Source organism: Orbicella franksi, chromosome 7 (assembly GCF_964199315.1).
Source record: "Orbicella franksi chromosome 7, jaOrbFran1.1, whole genome shotgun sequence".
Taxonomy (NCBI): domain Eukaryota; kingdom Metazoa; phylum Cnidaria; class Anthozoa; order Scleractinia; family Merulinidae; genus Orbicella; species Orbicella franksi.
The window spans coordinates 23,853,270-23,866,524 of NC_138151.1; the positions used below are offsets into that span (position 1 = coordinate 23,853,270).

General features: G+C 39.3%; 2 protein-coding genes across 2 annotated transcripts; one reads left to right on the top strand and one right to left on the bottom strand.

Annotated features, from left to right (window-relative positions):
* The first annotated feature begins 239 nt into the window (after nt 1–239).
* Nucleotides 240–2,032, top strand: LOC145492476 (uncharacterized). Its single transcript, XM_081471931.1, has 2 exons — nt 240–752; nt 1,664–2,032. Exons 1-2 carry the CDS (start codon nt 240–242, stop codon nt 1,730–1,732), a joined length of 582 nt encoding a protein of 193 aa, XP_081328057.1. The 3' UTR covers nt 1,733–2,032.
* A 6,428-nt stretch (nt 2,033–8,460) lies between these two features.
* LOC145493681 (uncharacterized) lies at nt 8,461–9,500 on the bottom strand. Its single transcript, XM_081473148.1, has one exon. The coding sequence runs from the start codon at nt 9,493–9,495 to the stop codon at nt 8,461–8,463; it is 1,035 nt and encodes a 344-aa protein (XP_081329274.1). The 5' UTR covers nt 9,496–9,500.
* Nucleotides 9,501–13,255: the final 3,755 nt, after the last annotated feature.

Below are 13,255 nucleotides of genomic sequence, written 5' to 3' on the forward strand. Positions count from 1 at the left end.
TTAGGCCTGGTTTAGACGTCGAATTTCATATGCGCCGAATCAAATACCAATTTGAGTCGCTTGGAATTAAACACATGCGGCATTTGATTTAGACGTGGCATTTCACATGTGCCAAATCGTGAGCGCAGGAAGCACAGTGATGGGCATAATAAAGTTTAGTTTTTTCCACCCGATGGCATGTTTGTAATGGAAATTATTTAGGCAAGGCTAACGCAGAGAATGGTGAACATCTGGATAAAATGAAACACTCTATTCGTATCTTCGTATCCTTTAAAGGAGCCCTCCACGAGCGCGGTCCAGAAATGGTTAACATCTATGACGAGCCCTGGTACTCTGAAATGGTCAAACCACAAGACCGTGAAGAACAAGGACTTGAAATCTTGCGCGATTTATTGATAGAGTACCTCAAGAAATTGCACAACCTGTTACAGCTCATTCATGCTTGCCGCTCTGGGGACTGGGAACGCTACCTGGCAGCGATAGAATGCCTGATGAAGTACTTCTTCTTGCACGATCTCTTCAACTACGCTCGGCTAATGCCAGTCCACCTCGCGCAGATTAACACACTCGAGCAGGAGGACCTTATGACATATGAGGCATTGAAGTCCGAGGATTTTGTTGTAGCGAAGTCAGAGATCCTGTTCACGAGGTTGTTCACAGATCAGACGCTAGAACAGGGGCTCAAAGTATTAAAGCGCCACGGAGGTATGTTCGGGTTAAGTCAAGACGAAGCCGCCCTAGATCACCTTCTTGTCACGTCACTGCATCTCTACTGAATGGTAAAGCAATGAAACGTTTTCCTAAAGTGTCCGAGGCTTCTGAGCGGAACGAGCACTATCAGCTCTCTTGCGATGTTGCTGTAAGAACGCGAAAAAACGCAATGAAACTCCGCCAGTCGATAGAGCTGCACTGCGAAGGCAACCCATTTACAGTTGAGTCTCCCTTGAAGAGTGTGTTGTCGTCAGCTCTTGTGCCTGAAAAAGCAAAGGAAGATATCCTGTGCTACGCAGAGAAAGGCCAAAAGCGATTTGAAGTATTTTTTGAAGACAGACTGTTGCATTCTTCTAAGCACTCCTCACGGGACGCTATGAAAAAGCTGACTGGTCACTTTGTTCGCTAATAGATTATTAGCGCGCTTCTCCAGCAACACAACAACAAAATAACAAAATCAAATGTGGTTTGATTTTGTTGCGCTCATCTAGTGAAGCAACACCTGCTGATCCCTAATGCTTGTCTCTCCCTGCATCCCGAGTTGTTATTGAGCTTACCAAATGCGGCTGCAAGTCAGACTGCAAGGGACTCTGTAGCTGTTTCAAGAACGGAATTCCATGCACTCCTCTGTACAAATCCATTCACAGACGGCAAACGAGTTGATGACGAGGATGGTCTTAGTGCGTAAGCACTTAAGTCACATTTTATGCACGAACACTTTTAACGGAGCTGTGCATTAGTATTATACATAACAAAAAGAAGACGAAAAATGTCGGCGTTCTTACTATGGGACTAACAAAAGTCAATGATATTTTCGTATGAGAAACTGAAAGAGTACATGCGTTTAGCAAAAAAGGAAAATAAAAGAAAGTTCTGCACTTAACTGGGCATCGCTCATAACGGAAATCATTCGTTAGTTAAAGTTTATTTAAAATTCACTGTTTTGCTTTAGAAAAACGAGAGTTCGAAAATCCAAGATGGTGGATCCAAGATGGCCGCCACCAAAATAGCAGGTAGTTAAACCTGACGTCATCGCTGGTTGCCATGGTAACCAAGTTAAGTCATACGACGTAGGTCATCAAAAGTGAGCTTCGTATCACGTTTGGTCCCTGTATCTTGAATCTAAGAGCAAAGATATTCGCAAGACTTTTTTTTGCATCCAATTGGCATATATTAGCATAAATTAAATCCTTAGAGTAGCCAGAAACATGGGAAGACGGGATCGGAAAATTTGAACCCCATCGGATTCTTATTGTTCGGCCCAAAATAAGTGCAAAACGGCGAAAAAATCAATTTCGGCTCCAAAGTCCTACGGGATTACACGCCGTACCGCACTATAACACTTTAAATACACTTTCTACGAGATTTTTCGGTTATAATTAAAATCTACTTACCTCTCAAGAAAGAAAAATGATAGTCACTCCTTGAGATCCAATACAATACCATTTGAAGCTGGAATGATTGGAGAAATCTGCCTCAAAAAGTTGTATCAGCGAGAGGCGACGACGCCATTTTCGAAAATTTGTGCATTTGCGTGTTTCTTTCGCCCTGACGTCATAATGGCCATGATCATAGGGTCAGCCAAATCTGACGTGTTCACCTCTCCCTCCTGCTAAAGGTCAACGAAGTCGGCTGTGAGGAAAGCAGACATTTTTCTTCATTTGGCTTCATTATGGCGGATCTGGTGAAATTTTCATCGTGTTTTGGACCAAGAAAGGTAAGTCTTTGAATTTCGTTCATTTGTTTGAATTGCGTATATTCATAGTAGGACTGATCCTCGGCGAAAACACTTTGGTCGATGATTAATTGCACTTGACTGAATCTCAGTTCATCGGCAAAGCTCTTCGTTAAGAAAAGACAAGACTTTATTTTCAATTCACGTATACTTATTTACAAAAGTTGACAAAGGTAATATTTTTTCCTTACTCGATCAGTCAAGTCTTGTGCATTAAATTGAAGTGTCCGTCATAGCATAGATTTTAGCATGATCAGTGCTTGAAATAAACGTAACTTAATAATTAAGCTTAAACTCAACCCTATCTTCGTATAAATTGTTGTGCACAATGCCTCTGGTAATTTCTGAGCTTAAGCAATTCCCTTGAAAGAAAGCTCACGTAAATGTAAAGGAAATTTGCATTGAAGGAAAAACTCAGTCAGGCATGCATGACAAACCATCGCGACCTGCCTTAATTATTATATTAATTATACCATTGAAAGAGTTGTTGACTCTGAAAATTTAATCTATGGATAAGTTTTTGCTTTTGTCTCTAGTTACCATTCTATTGAGAAAAGCTCTGTTTGTTGCCACAGTTGAAATTATGATGATGTTTGTTCATTGATGTTGATAAATGACTTTACTGGTGTGAATTTAACAAATCGCATGTGGTTTAGCGTGGTCTGCACTCTTATTGACAATGATACGCATCATCACAGTGGCCAAAATGTTGTGGACTCGTGAAACACAGCCGAGTGAGTCCACAACAAATTTTGACCACTGTGATGACAATCAGTTTGCGAGATCAGTAGCAAGTGTAGTAAAAATATGTTTTGATATTTGTTGTATCAGGCTTATGGATCAGTCATTTGGCACTCCACTATCTCCTGGGCACTCCACCACCACCCCCCCCACCCCCCCCCCCCCGCCACGAGCTTGCCAGGCGTTTGACATTTTGAACTGTCTCCTGGGCTAAGAATGGTGTCATACCAGGTGATCAAATGCACCTACCCTGTGACATTTTCAAAACTGAGTAATAGAAATGTAGATTGAGTGTTGATGAAGTGTTGATTGAGTATCGATCAGGTGTTGATCGAGTTTCGATTGAGAGTATCGATCAAGGGTATCGATCGACACTCGACCATGGATGTCTTTAGTACACATAATCCAGCTTATCTTTAGTGGGTGAAATTGTTACAATGTTTGATAAAAATCAAACTTGCCATTAGTTGCAAATTAAAAAGCTGACCTCATAATAATATTATTATGCGACCTCTCTGGACAGTACCAATAGTTTTAGAGTTTCATGTCTTGGTCTTTTGAGTAGTAGACAATTAAATGCCAATTAAAAACTGACTAGTGGAAATTTGCTTATGAATGTTGTTTTTATCCTTCAGCTAGCCATGCTAGGAGAACTGAAGATATTAACAGAATAAATTGGGAGAGGATACAATATGCAACTCTGTAGTTCATAGTCAACTCAGGTGCAGTTTAATCATTCAGTGTTCCAAAGTGTGCAAACATCACAACATTTTGGTAAGTAAAAGGCTGGAATATTTTTGTAGCATAGACCATCTTATAACTTCTTCAGCCACAACTTTTTATATCTTTTTCCAGCAAAGAAAGTATATAAATAGATTTCAGAAACCTGGCTATAATTTATTAATATTATTTTTAATTGATCATTTTTATTATAGTCTCATCACTCTGTGAAAAGAAGTTGTTTCTTTTTGGTTCATTTAAGGACATTGAGTGAGGAAATGTTGTCTTTCTTATGGGACAAATACATCAACTGGCTCACCTGGACGAAAATTAAGAAATTAAAATGTTGTTGAAAACATGCAAGGGATGGGAATCTTTTTGGTAAATGAATCAAAGTTTGCAACCCAGTCTCAGGAAATGTTGGTTTTTGATTGGTAAAAGCTGAGTTTTGCATCTAAATTTTGTGTGGTTGTCTGCAATATCAACTGTTTTGGTTTGGCCATCAGGTTTCCAAACCACATTTTTTCAAGCAAAATTAATAATATGATTAATTCATAACTATTGATGGGATCAGTAGAGAATTTAAGGTGCAGAAGATTTGATAATAACTTAGTAAAAGTAATTGACAAAGACCTTCATTTGCTTTACTCAATTTAAAATTTTGTTGGCAAATTTGTCTGGATAATGGCCATTTCCCTCTATGAGATGCGGCTGCTGGGAGTCATAGTGGTTGTATTCATCATCTTGCACTGGATTTTTGTTTCAATGAATGCAACAGCTATGCGATTCCATGCAGGCATGTCTCATGTTAAATTATTTAATTTCAGGAATTTTTTTCAGTGGAAAAAAAGTGTACAAGTAGTTGCTAAAATGTTGATATGTTTATATGCTCCTTTTCACATATGATCTACAAGGAAAATAAGGAAAAAGATAACACTACTGATCATGAAGAGATCTGTGGAAATTACACAGGAACAGCAATATTCCCAAAGGTGTGTGTATTCCTCATTTCTTGTCACAGTTTATGTCAGATTTGTTGGTTTTTTAGATTGCTATTTTGCAACCATAAAAGATCTTTGTTGTGAGATGTCTGTAAGAGACATGCAGACAGATGGACTGGTAAACTGTCTTTAAGCTTTTTGTTTATTTGTGCCAAGCTGTGCACTTTTAAAATGACCTCAAGTCTTTGTTCTCTTATGAAATTCTAGCTGGGGATAAGCCCTTGTTCAGCCGGTGAAATTAGCTTGTTAAACTGGCTCTTAATGACATATCTGTGTGACCAAATCTCTAAGCAGAATAGAGAGAAATACAAAAAAAAGGTTACCAATTGAGTCCCCTCTTCTATCCTTGACTCATGCATTTCTCTGAAAAGTGTTATGCACTCTGATGAAAATATTTGTCCACAGACAGTACCAGTTCCCAGATTAGCAAACAATTTTCTTAGAGCAAAGCTCAAGGAAAACCGTGAGCTTTGAGGAGCACATAATGCCAAAGACATATATCCTTACATATTTTTAAAGTCAAAATATGGAGCTATTGTGTTAATTATCCTCAGTCAAGTATATTACGCAACACACTGGATCTTTTGAAAATGAGGAATATTACTCATATTTTGCCCGGTTTTACCTGGGGCATATTCGGTCACGTGATGCGTTTAGACCAACCGCGTGAGCGAAAATATGTTTATGGACTACAGACAAGACTATTTTCACCGTTCTTTTGTTAGTGGACTGAGTTTAAGATTAAAATTCCAAATCTGCGGTAACATTAAATACATATTTGCTATTGACAGAAGCACAAACTATTCGGAGGAGGAGTAATGATCTGATTGGTCACGTTTTATTAATGTGATATTAGCAAAAACCATGGATTAACTTTAAGGAATAGAATGCCAAGATTCACCCTTAATATTCAGTTCCAACGTTTTTGTCTGTTTGCTTCTGTTTAGACAAATCCGGACAAGCAATGGTTGACCTGATGGACTTATCCAGTGAAGATGCATTGATTAATTTCGTCAACGCCTTAGACTTTGTCAAAATATGTCTTCCCTAGTAAGCATGGGGATTCAGTTGGCATTGACCCCAACAAGGCAGTTTAATCACTTTGATGAGAAAGAAGTGGAAAACACTGTATTCCATTCCACTTATAATGTAAGAATTAGCAAGTGCAAGCAGCAGAAAAGGAGAATTTTTTTTTTTCGAAGAAATGGAAACCTCTTACAGGATATATGAGGATTTAATTAATATTTTAGATTATATTTTCTGTAGGGTTATCTATCTCCTACCCATTAATCTATTTCTAATCTCCTGTCAGATGCATAACTCATTTTACTTTTAATGTACCACATGCCTTTGGTCTGTTTTTTTTTATGTTTCTGTACTACAACCTCAAGCTGTAATAATAACTAGCTATTTTTCTTCTCAGTTTTTTTTTTTCTTTGCCCCTTGTCGTCACTGTATTTCTTAATTGTGTAAGTCGTGTAACTGTATTTGTTAGTAATGTAAGTCGTTTAGTTATTGTAATTTAAATAGTGTAAATAATTAGAGCAATATAATGTAAATAGAGTTAGTGTTGTAAGTAAGCATTGGTTTCCCTTGTGTTATTGCAAATAAATTTAAAAAAAAGAAAAGGAGAATTGCCAAAACATTAGGAGTTCTATGCAACGGACTGTACGTGCCATCTGGAAAGGAGGCTTTTACACTAGTTGACTTTTGTGCAAAGTTCGCCATATCTTCCCCGAAATTTTGCGGTTATCCTCTCTATTGTCTAGTCTGGTCTAGTAAATTTAAGGAACTAAGAAGTTAGCCATAGTACTTCAATGTTAGATAAATGCGCTTTATACCATGGAAAATTTGTTGACTGTTGTTTTCACGATAGATAGAACAATGTTTTCCTCATGATCAGTCGCATTACGTGTAGTTTGAAACCAAGCCTGTAACGTGGCTTTTTGAAATCTGAAGCCCAAAACATTTATGTAAGGTACTTGAAGGTATTTACTCTTGATAAAAACGGGAAAAAAAATTAAAACTGAGATGAATTAAGTTGAGTATATTTATTTTCCTAAACTCAGGTGCAATGATCTTTCCGGGCCGCTTTTCCGTTAACATTTGTCAAGAGTTTTGGTACAAAATAACCTTATTAAAGCTGACATAATCTTCAAAACTTGTCAGACATAAAACAAGAGTACGGATATGATTGCATCCTTCGTATGCGGTGCTACAAAGCTAGTGTAGCAAGCAGAAAAATGCGTGTAAGATGTGGATCGCGCGAAACGTGATCAACGGTCGCGAATCGCGAAAGAGGAGCGCGAGCGAGAAGTTCGGGCGAGACGCGCGAGCGCGGAACGCGCGAAGCACCTTTGACAAACCTTTGGCCTGCGTCACAGCCATCTTCGACCACGTCTTTAGCAAACCTTTGACTTGAATCGCAGACAAATTTGATTACACTCTTGACCCGCCTTTGACAGTGCGCAAAGGCGTATCAAAGGATCACCTTTAACCCTAAAAACACAGGCGTTCACAGGTGAGTAAAAGCGGCCTTTCACGCCTTTGATTTGGTGGTGTTACACGTTGCTGTGTAAATGATCAAATGATTTACATGGCAGCTCTGTACGAGTGCATCAGCGACAATGGGCCGCAATTTGATAGCTACGAGTACTCGCGATTCGCCCGGGATTACGGTTTCAACCTTGTCAAGTCATCTCCATACTACAGCCGCGGTAATGGGAAAGCGGAATCCGCTGTAAAAATCGCCAAGAATATCCTGAAGAAGTCACGTCATGAAGACCCATATCTTGCCCTCTTGGCCTATAGGAACACTCCTCAGCAAGGACATGCTTACTCACCGGGGCAGAGACTTATGTCCCGAAGGCTACGTGACCTTATTCCCATGGCTACAAGTCAACTTCGACCGCAAACAGCCTCGCCAAGATTGGTGGTGCAGGATATTGTAGGAAGAAGACACCGATCAAAGATGCAGTATGACAAGAAGGCATCAACGCTACAGAGGGAGTTCTCACCAGGGGAGAAAGAATTTGTGAAGCCTAACCCCAAGAATAAACACAAACCATGGATTTACAGCGAAGTAGTCGGAAACCCAGCTCCAAGGGCTTTCCTGGTAAGCACCCCGTTGGGGCCGATTCGTCGAAACGACAGTCAGATCAGGAAAGCCCACACGAAGCCTGCTCACCACTATCAAGCGGAGCCGTCCGACTTGGAAACAGCATCTTTACCTGGGGCAGACGACGTGCCAACGGAACAAAACCAACAGTCAACCCAACCGATCGCGGAACAAAACCAACAGACGGACCAAACAACCGTAGAGCAAAACCAACAGCAAAACCAAAAGGCGAAATATGCCTTCTAGGTTTGAAGACTATGTTATGAACATTGTGCACTCTCTCAGACCAGTCAAATGAACATTGACATTGACCGAATGTTTCATGATCACCGTTATTTTACTTTGTATATATTTTTCCTTCCTGTTTCTTTTGTTTTGTTTTGTTTCTTTCAAAAGGGGAAGGGTGTTGCACATGTAGTAATATGCACGTGTAATCAGATGCATAAGCACATTCTATCACATCGGCACGCACTATGTATGCATAATGAGTATGTATAATGTAGTTTCCCTTTCCTTTCGCAACACAGAGTTACCTGACCCTTTGGCCGCAAAGTCTGATCTCCATACGTGCTGATTGTGGTCTTTGTCTTTGAAATCTTAGCGCTGGGAAACAGCTTTCGCAACAAACTTTCAGGCATAGTATTGCACGTGGATGCGGTATCAATCTGAGCTCGCACAACTTTCGTTTTGCCGTGTATCAAGTGAAGATGGGCGAAGAATTTTCTTCCAGGCCTCTTGTCAGACCACGCTGTCTTCTCGCCATCGATCGCAAAAGCCTCCTCGCTCGGTTCGCTTTCGACGAAATTCGACTGTTGATGTGGTTTCTGATGACTTGGCCTGCTTTTGCAAGCGCGAGAGAAATGGCCGATGATTCCGCATTTATTACATCTCTTGCCGTACGCAGGGCAGTGCTGTTGGCGAGGTTGTTGATGGCTGCCATTGCACCAATAACAAGGTGTCGATTGCCGGTGCACAACTTCTTTTCCAGTTTTCGGCTTGCTTGTGAAGTTCACCTGTTCTTGATTGTCTCTAGCGGTCTTCATCAATTGGTTGGCGTAGGTAGTGACTTCAAAGCATTTCGCAGTTTCGACCACTTCTTTCAAGGTAACCATTGTTTGTGAGACGTCCCGATGCCTGTGGCCTTTGCCGATCAGTTTGACGCGAAGCGTTTCGGACGCTAAACCAGCGATGAACTGATCTCTCATGAGCTCGTCAGCAAAATTCTCGTACTCGCATTGTGCGCCCTGGTTGCGGACTCTTTTTTCCCACGAAGCGATAGACTCGCTTTCGTCTTGAATGAGGCCGAGAAATTTCTGTCGTTCGCCAGAAACCCCGATACTAGCGCCATAAAATTCTTTCAACGCAGCCACAACTAGGTGAGGTTGCTTCTGATTCTCTTCGGTCAGCCCCAAACTGTACTTGTATATCGATCTCGCTGCTGGAGACAGAGATGCTCGAAGGCAGGCCATCGCTTTGTCCGGTTTAGTTTATTTCTGTTCGTCACTTTCCTTCGCTGGGTCGTACCAGTTCTGCATAACACAATAATCCACTAAATCTTCGATGTACACTTCCATGTCATGTTTATCGTCGCCCGTCGTTTTCAGAGACGGGAATGGAGAGGTAGGCGAAGCCATGATGCTTTAAAACACTTTAAAACGGCTTAACCCGCTGCCACCATGTTACACGTTGCTGTGTAAATGATCGAATGATTTATTATTCAAGAAACTACATTATACATACTCATTATGCATACATAGTGCGTGCCGATGTGATAGAATGTGCTTATGCATCTGATTACACGTGCATATTACTACATGTGCAACAGTGGTAAAGGGTTATTCACAGATGATCTTTGATTCGCGTCACAGATCGTCAAAAGCGCGCAAAGGCGACCTTTACAAAACCTTTAACAACACATTTGACGCGCGGTAAAGGCGATTTTTCGTGCCGTGGGATAAGGCACAGATGACATAATTTAGTACCAATATAAGAATTACAAAAAGCATCTTGAAATCTTAAGTATACCAACGAGAATCGATATAAATTGATGAGCATTGATTAAAATGGAAGCAAATTTATCACAAGTAAATATCGTTACTCGCAACTTTCGTCGATCCTCGATTTTCACCCTGATTTCCGATGTATGTGATGATTGACACGGCGGAAAAACCGCTGATTAGCTGAAAAATCCGTTGTCTTGGAGCATGCTCAAGCGCTCGCCGCTGACAATTTGCGGCTGCAAATGAGTTTGCAAATGTCTGAACATTTTGCAAGGGGGAGCATCGAACAGCAAGAAATATTGTGGATTTTTACCCAGTTAGAACTTCTACTTGTCACAGAGAATGAGGATTAAGCAAAAGTAAGTATGTTGCAAATGTTAACCTGGTTTTGTCGCTTTCTTTGAGTGTTATTCTTTGTGTTGTGATTTCTTTTGTCCGTTGGTGTCGTGTTCATTTTGTGCCAAGCGGAAGCACCTTAGTTTATTTACAATACTCTTCTGCTGCAGATATTGGTGTACAGATGACTTAACGCGATGAACACAGCATAATGGAAAGCTATGTTGAAAGGTAAGCCAAGTTTTCCTTCCTTTCCTTCTGTAAATGGTTGATTTTTGCAAGTGGCAACATTTTCTAGTTCGTGTGTGGCTTAGGAAACTTTTCGGCTCGAAGAGTCTACAGGTTAAAAGTTGAAGATTTTGTTCGTTATCATTTGAATTACCCGTCATATCTTGACTTGCCTCTGGGAAGAGACCCGTTAGGTTTTTTGTCTGCCATGTTCATATAAATAAGTGACGAAAACCGTTGACACTGTACTGTAAATGAGCTTAATTTTGTAGATTTAAGGATATAAATCTTACATGCAATGAATGTTTTAAAGCGTAGCCAACTTACGTTCAGTCCGGATATCAGCATACTATTCAAGGTGACACATTTCTTTCTACGTTTGGATATATCCCTGGCTTGTGTTGTCTACAATTTAAAAGTTCTTGCAGCGGTGCAAGAATCTGATATGACAGATGTACACTAAGTTTTTTTGTTTTGTTGTTATTGAATGGACTAATTGTGTGGTTTTGAAAGAGTTTTCAAAAGTTATCTTGTAAAATTATTTTTTGACCCGAAGGCAGACCTTTTTGGGTTTAATTAGTCTGATGATGATGAGGTTAATGAAATGCTCTTATTTATTTTTTATTGAGTGAAACCTCAAGAAGTAACATTCCTTTTGTTGTACTTCATGATTATGTTGTACTACATGATTTAGATTTCCCAGTTACAAAGCCAGCAAAATGACTGAGGTATTCACAATATAGGTTGAAAGAAGTTGCGTAGTCTTCAATGCTCTAGGCAGTATTGTATATAATGTATGAACAGTGCAGATACTAAGTTAATGACATTTCTCCTTGCAGTGTAATAAGTATTCAAAGGATGAAACCAAAGTATAGCTTAATCTAATTTTACATTTTTCCTCTCTTTTTTTTTTACAGTTAGAACTCAGATTTTCACAGCTCTCCTCCTCTCCTTCAATTACTTGATTCTCTGGCTGGAGACAGTGTGACATGGCCATGTACATCAACTTGAAGAAGTATTTTTCATGGATGAAATGAATGCCATCTTCCTTGGAGAGGATACTAAATGATATGTCCCCTTATATAAAAAGATTAAGGAATAATAAAAGGGATAATTAAGGAACCAAATGCATGGAACAAGTATCTCAGGACTCCCCAGTAATTAATAAAGAAAAATATTGAAGACAGAAAAATTATAGTTTAGTAAACAACCTGGTTGGGATTTGACTTCTTAAAAATTTGTAGATCATAATATTTTGGTGTGGAAGTTTATGCGATATGTAACAATTATTTTTTGCAATCGAGGTGAATAGTGGCTGTTATTCACTGAGATTGACAAGTTTTTAGTATATGTACAAAGTGATCTCAACAACAGATGAAAAGGAAACCATTAAAAGATAATTTAATTGACCTCTCAATTCATACGTGGAAAACATGCAAGCGGCATGAAGATGTGCACAATTCTTTACAGAATCTTCTAACATGGCAAGTCTAGTTAACCTGTGATAAAATCCTCATTGATCACAATCTAGCAAAATGGTCTTTTAATACTGGTCAAATCAGCAATCTAACTGAAAAGTCCGTTTGCAAAACAATTTCATTTTTCAATCAAAATTTTCATTTTCACTTGAAATAAAATTGAAATTCAAAACTTTGAAGACTTTTTCGTATTTTCTGGTACAGTATCTTCTTGTATTCTCAGGATTTCTGTTTCAGAAACACTGGCGGAACATAAGTTTTCGCTGGTCATTTTGTTAATGTTTGGATCACGCATCATTCGCTTGTTAGGGAGTGAATAATTATCAATTATTCCACAAGAGCTTGTTGGATATGAGATAATAGATAGCCAACAAGGCGGGTAGCGCAGAGGTGGCTTTAATCTTCTTATATCCAACAAGCACGAGTTGAATAATTGTTTTATTAAACAGGTCCCCAAAATATAGAAAACTAGACTTAAATAACAATAAAAATGCTCAAAAAATCATGAATACGCTTCCCATATTTGTAGAGCATGGTATAATGGCTCATAACCCCTGATGGCTAAAACAATGAAAACTCTCAAATTGCATTATCCTATGATCCAGTTTTTTAATGATGCTCATTGATTGTGTGTTTGTGTAGGATTTTATTTTTATTTCAGTTTAGTTTTCTATATTTGGGGGGTGTTTTTAATAAAACAAGTCTAGTCACGCTTGTTTGGTCTTTTTGTTTGGGAACGGGAGAGGTTAACTTAACAGTAGTTTCTACTTGTAGTTATTTTGGAACTGCAAATCTCTAAGTTGCATTTTAATCAGATAAACATTTTGCTGAGACATTGCCTGATCTGATTAATTTACCAAAAAGTGAATTGTGGTGCCAGAAGATAACCATATCCACCTCAAGGGAGGTCAATGGAAATTCTGAGGAGTGGGAGGAAGGGGGGGGGGGGGGGGAGGAGGGAGAATTCAAAACTTAAAATTTTGAAAAGGAAAGTATGAAGGTGAACTGGCATTTTCAGTGGGGTGTTCAGAGGAAGGGGTTTGCTCCAAATGCATGTGTTTCGATATGAGCCCTTGTTGATTCACTGATGTTGGTGAGATTTGAATATCTTCTGTGTCTGCTATAGTCTTATTTTCTACAGTAGTGGGTTATCAGTCCTTAGCCCAACACCCAACCTAGAAAGCTAG

Coding starts and splice junctions, on each gene's coding strand:
- LOC145492476 (XM_081471931.1), top strand. CDS start 240: ATGAAACACTCTATTCGTATCTTCGTATCCTTTAAAGGAGCCCTCCAC. Junction 753..1,663: donor CCGCCCTAGATCACCTTCTT/GTCACGTCACTG, acceptor GTTTTGCTTTAG/AAAAACGAGAGTTCGAAAAT.
- LOC145493681 (XM_081473148.1), bottom strand. CDS start 9,495: ATGGCCTGCCTTCGAGCATCTCTGTCTCCAGCAGCGAGATCGATATAC.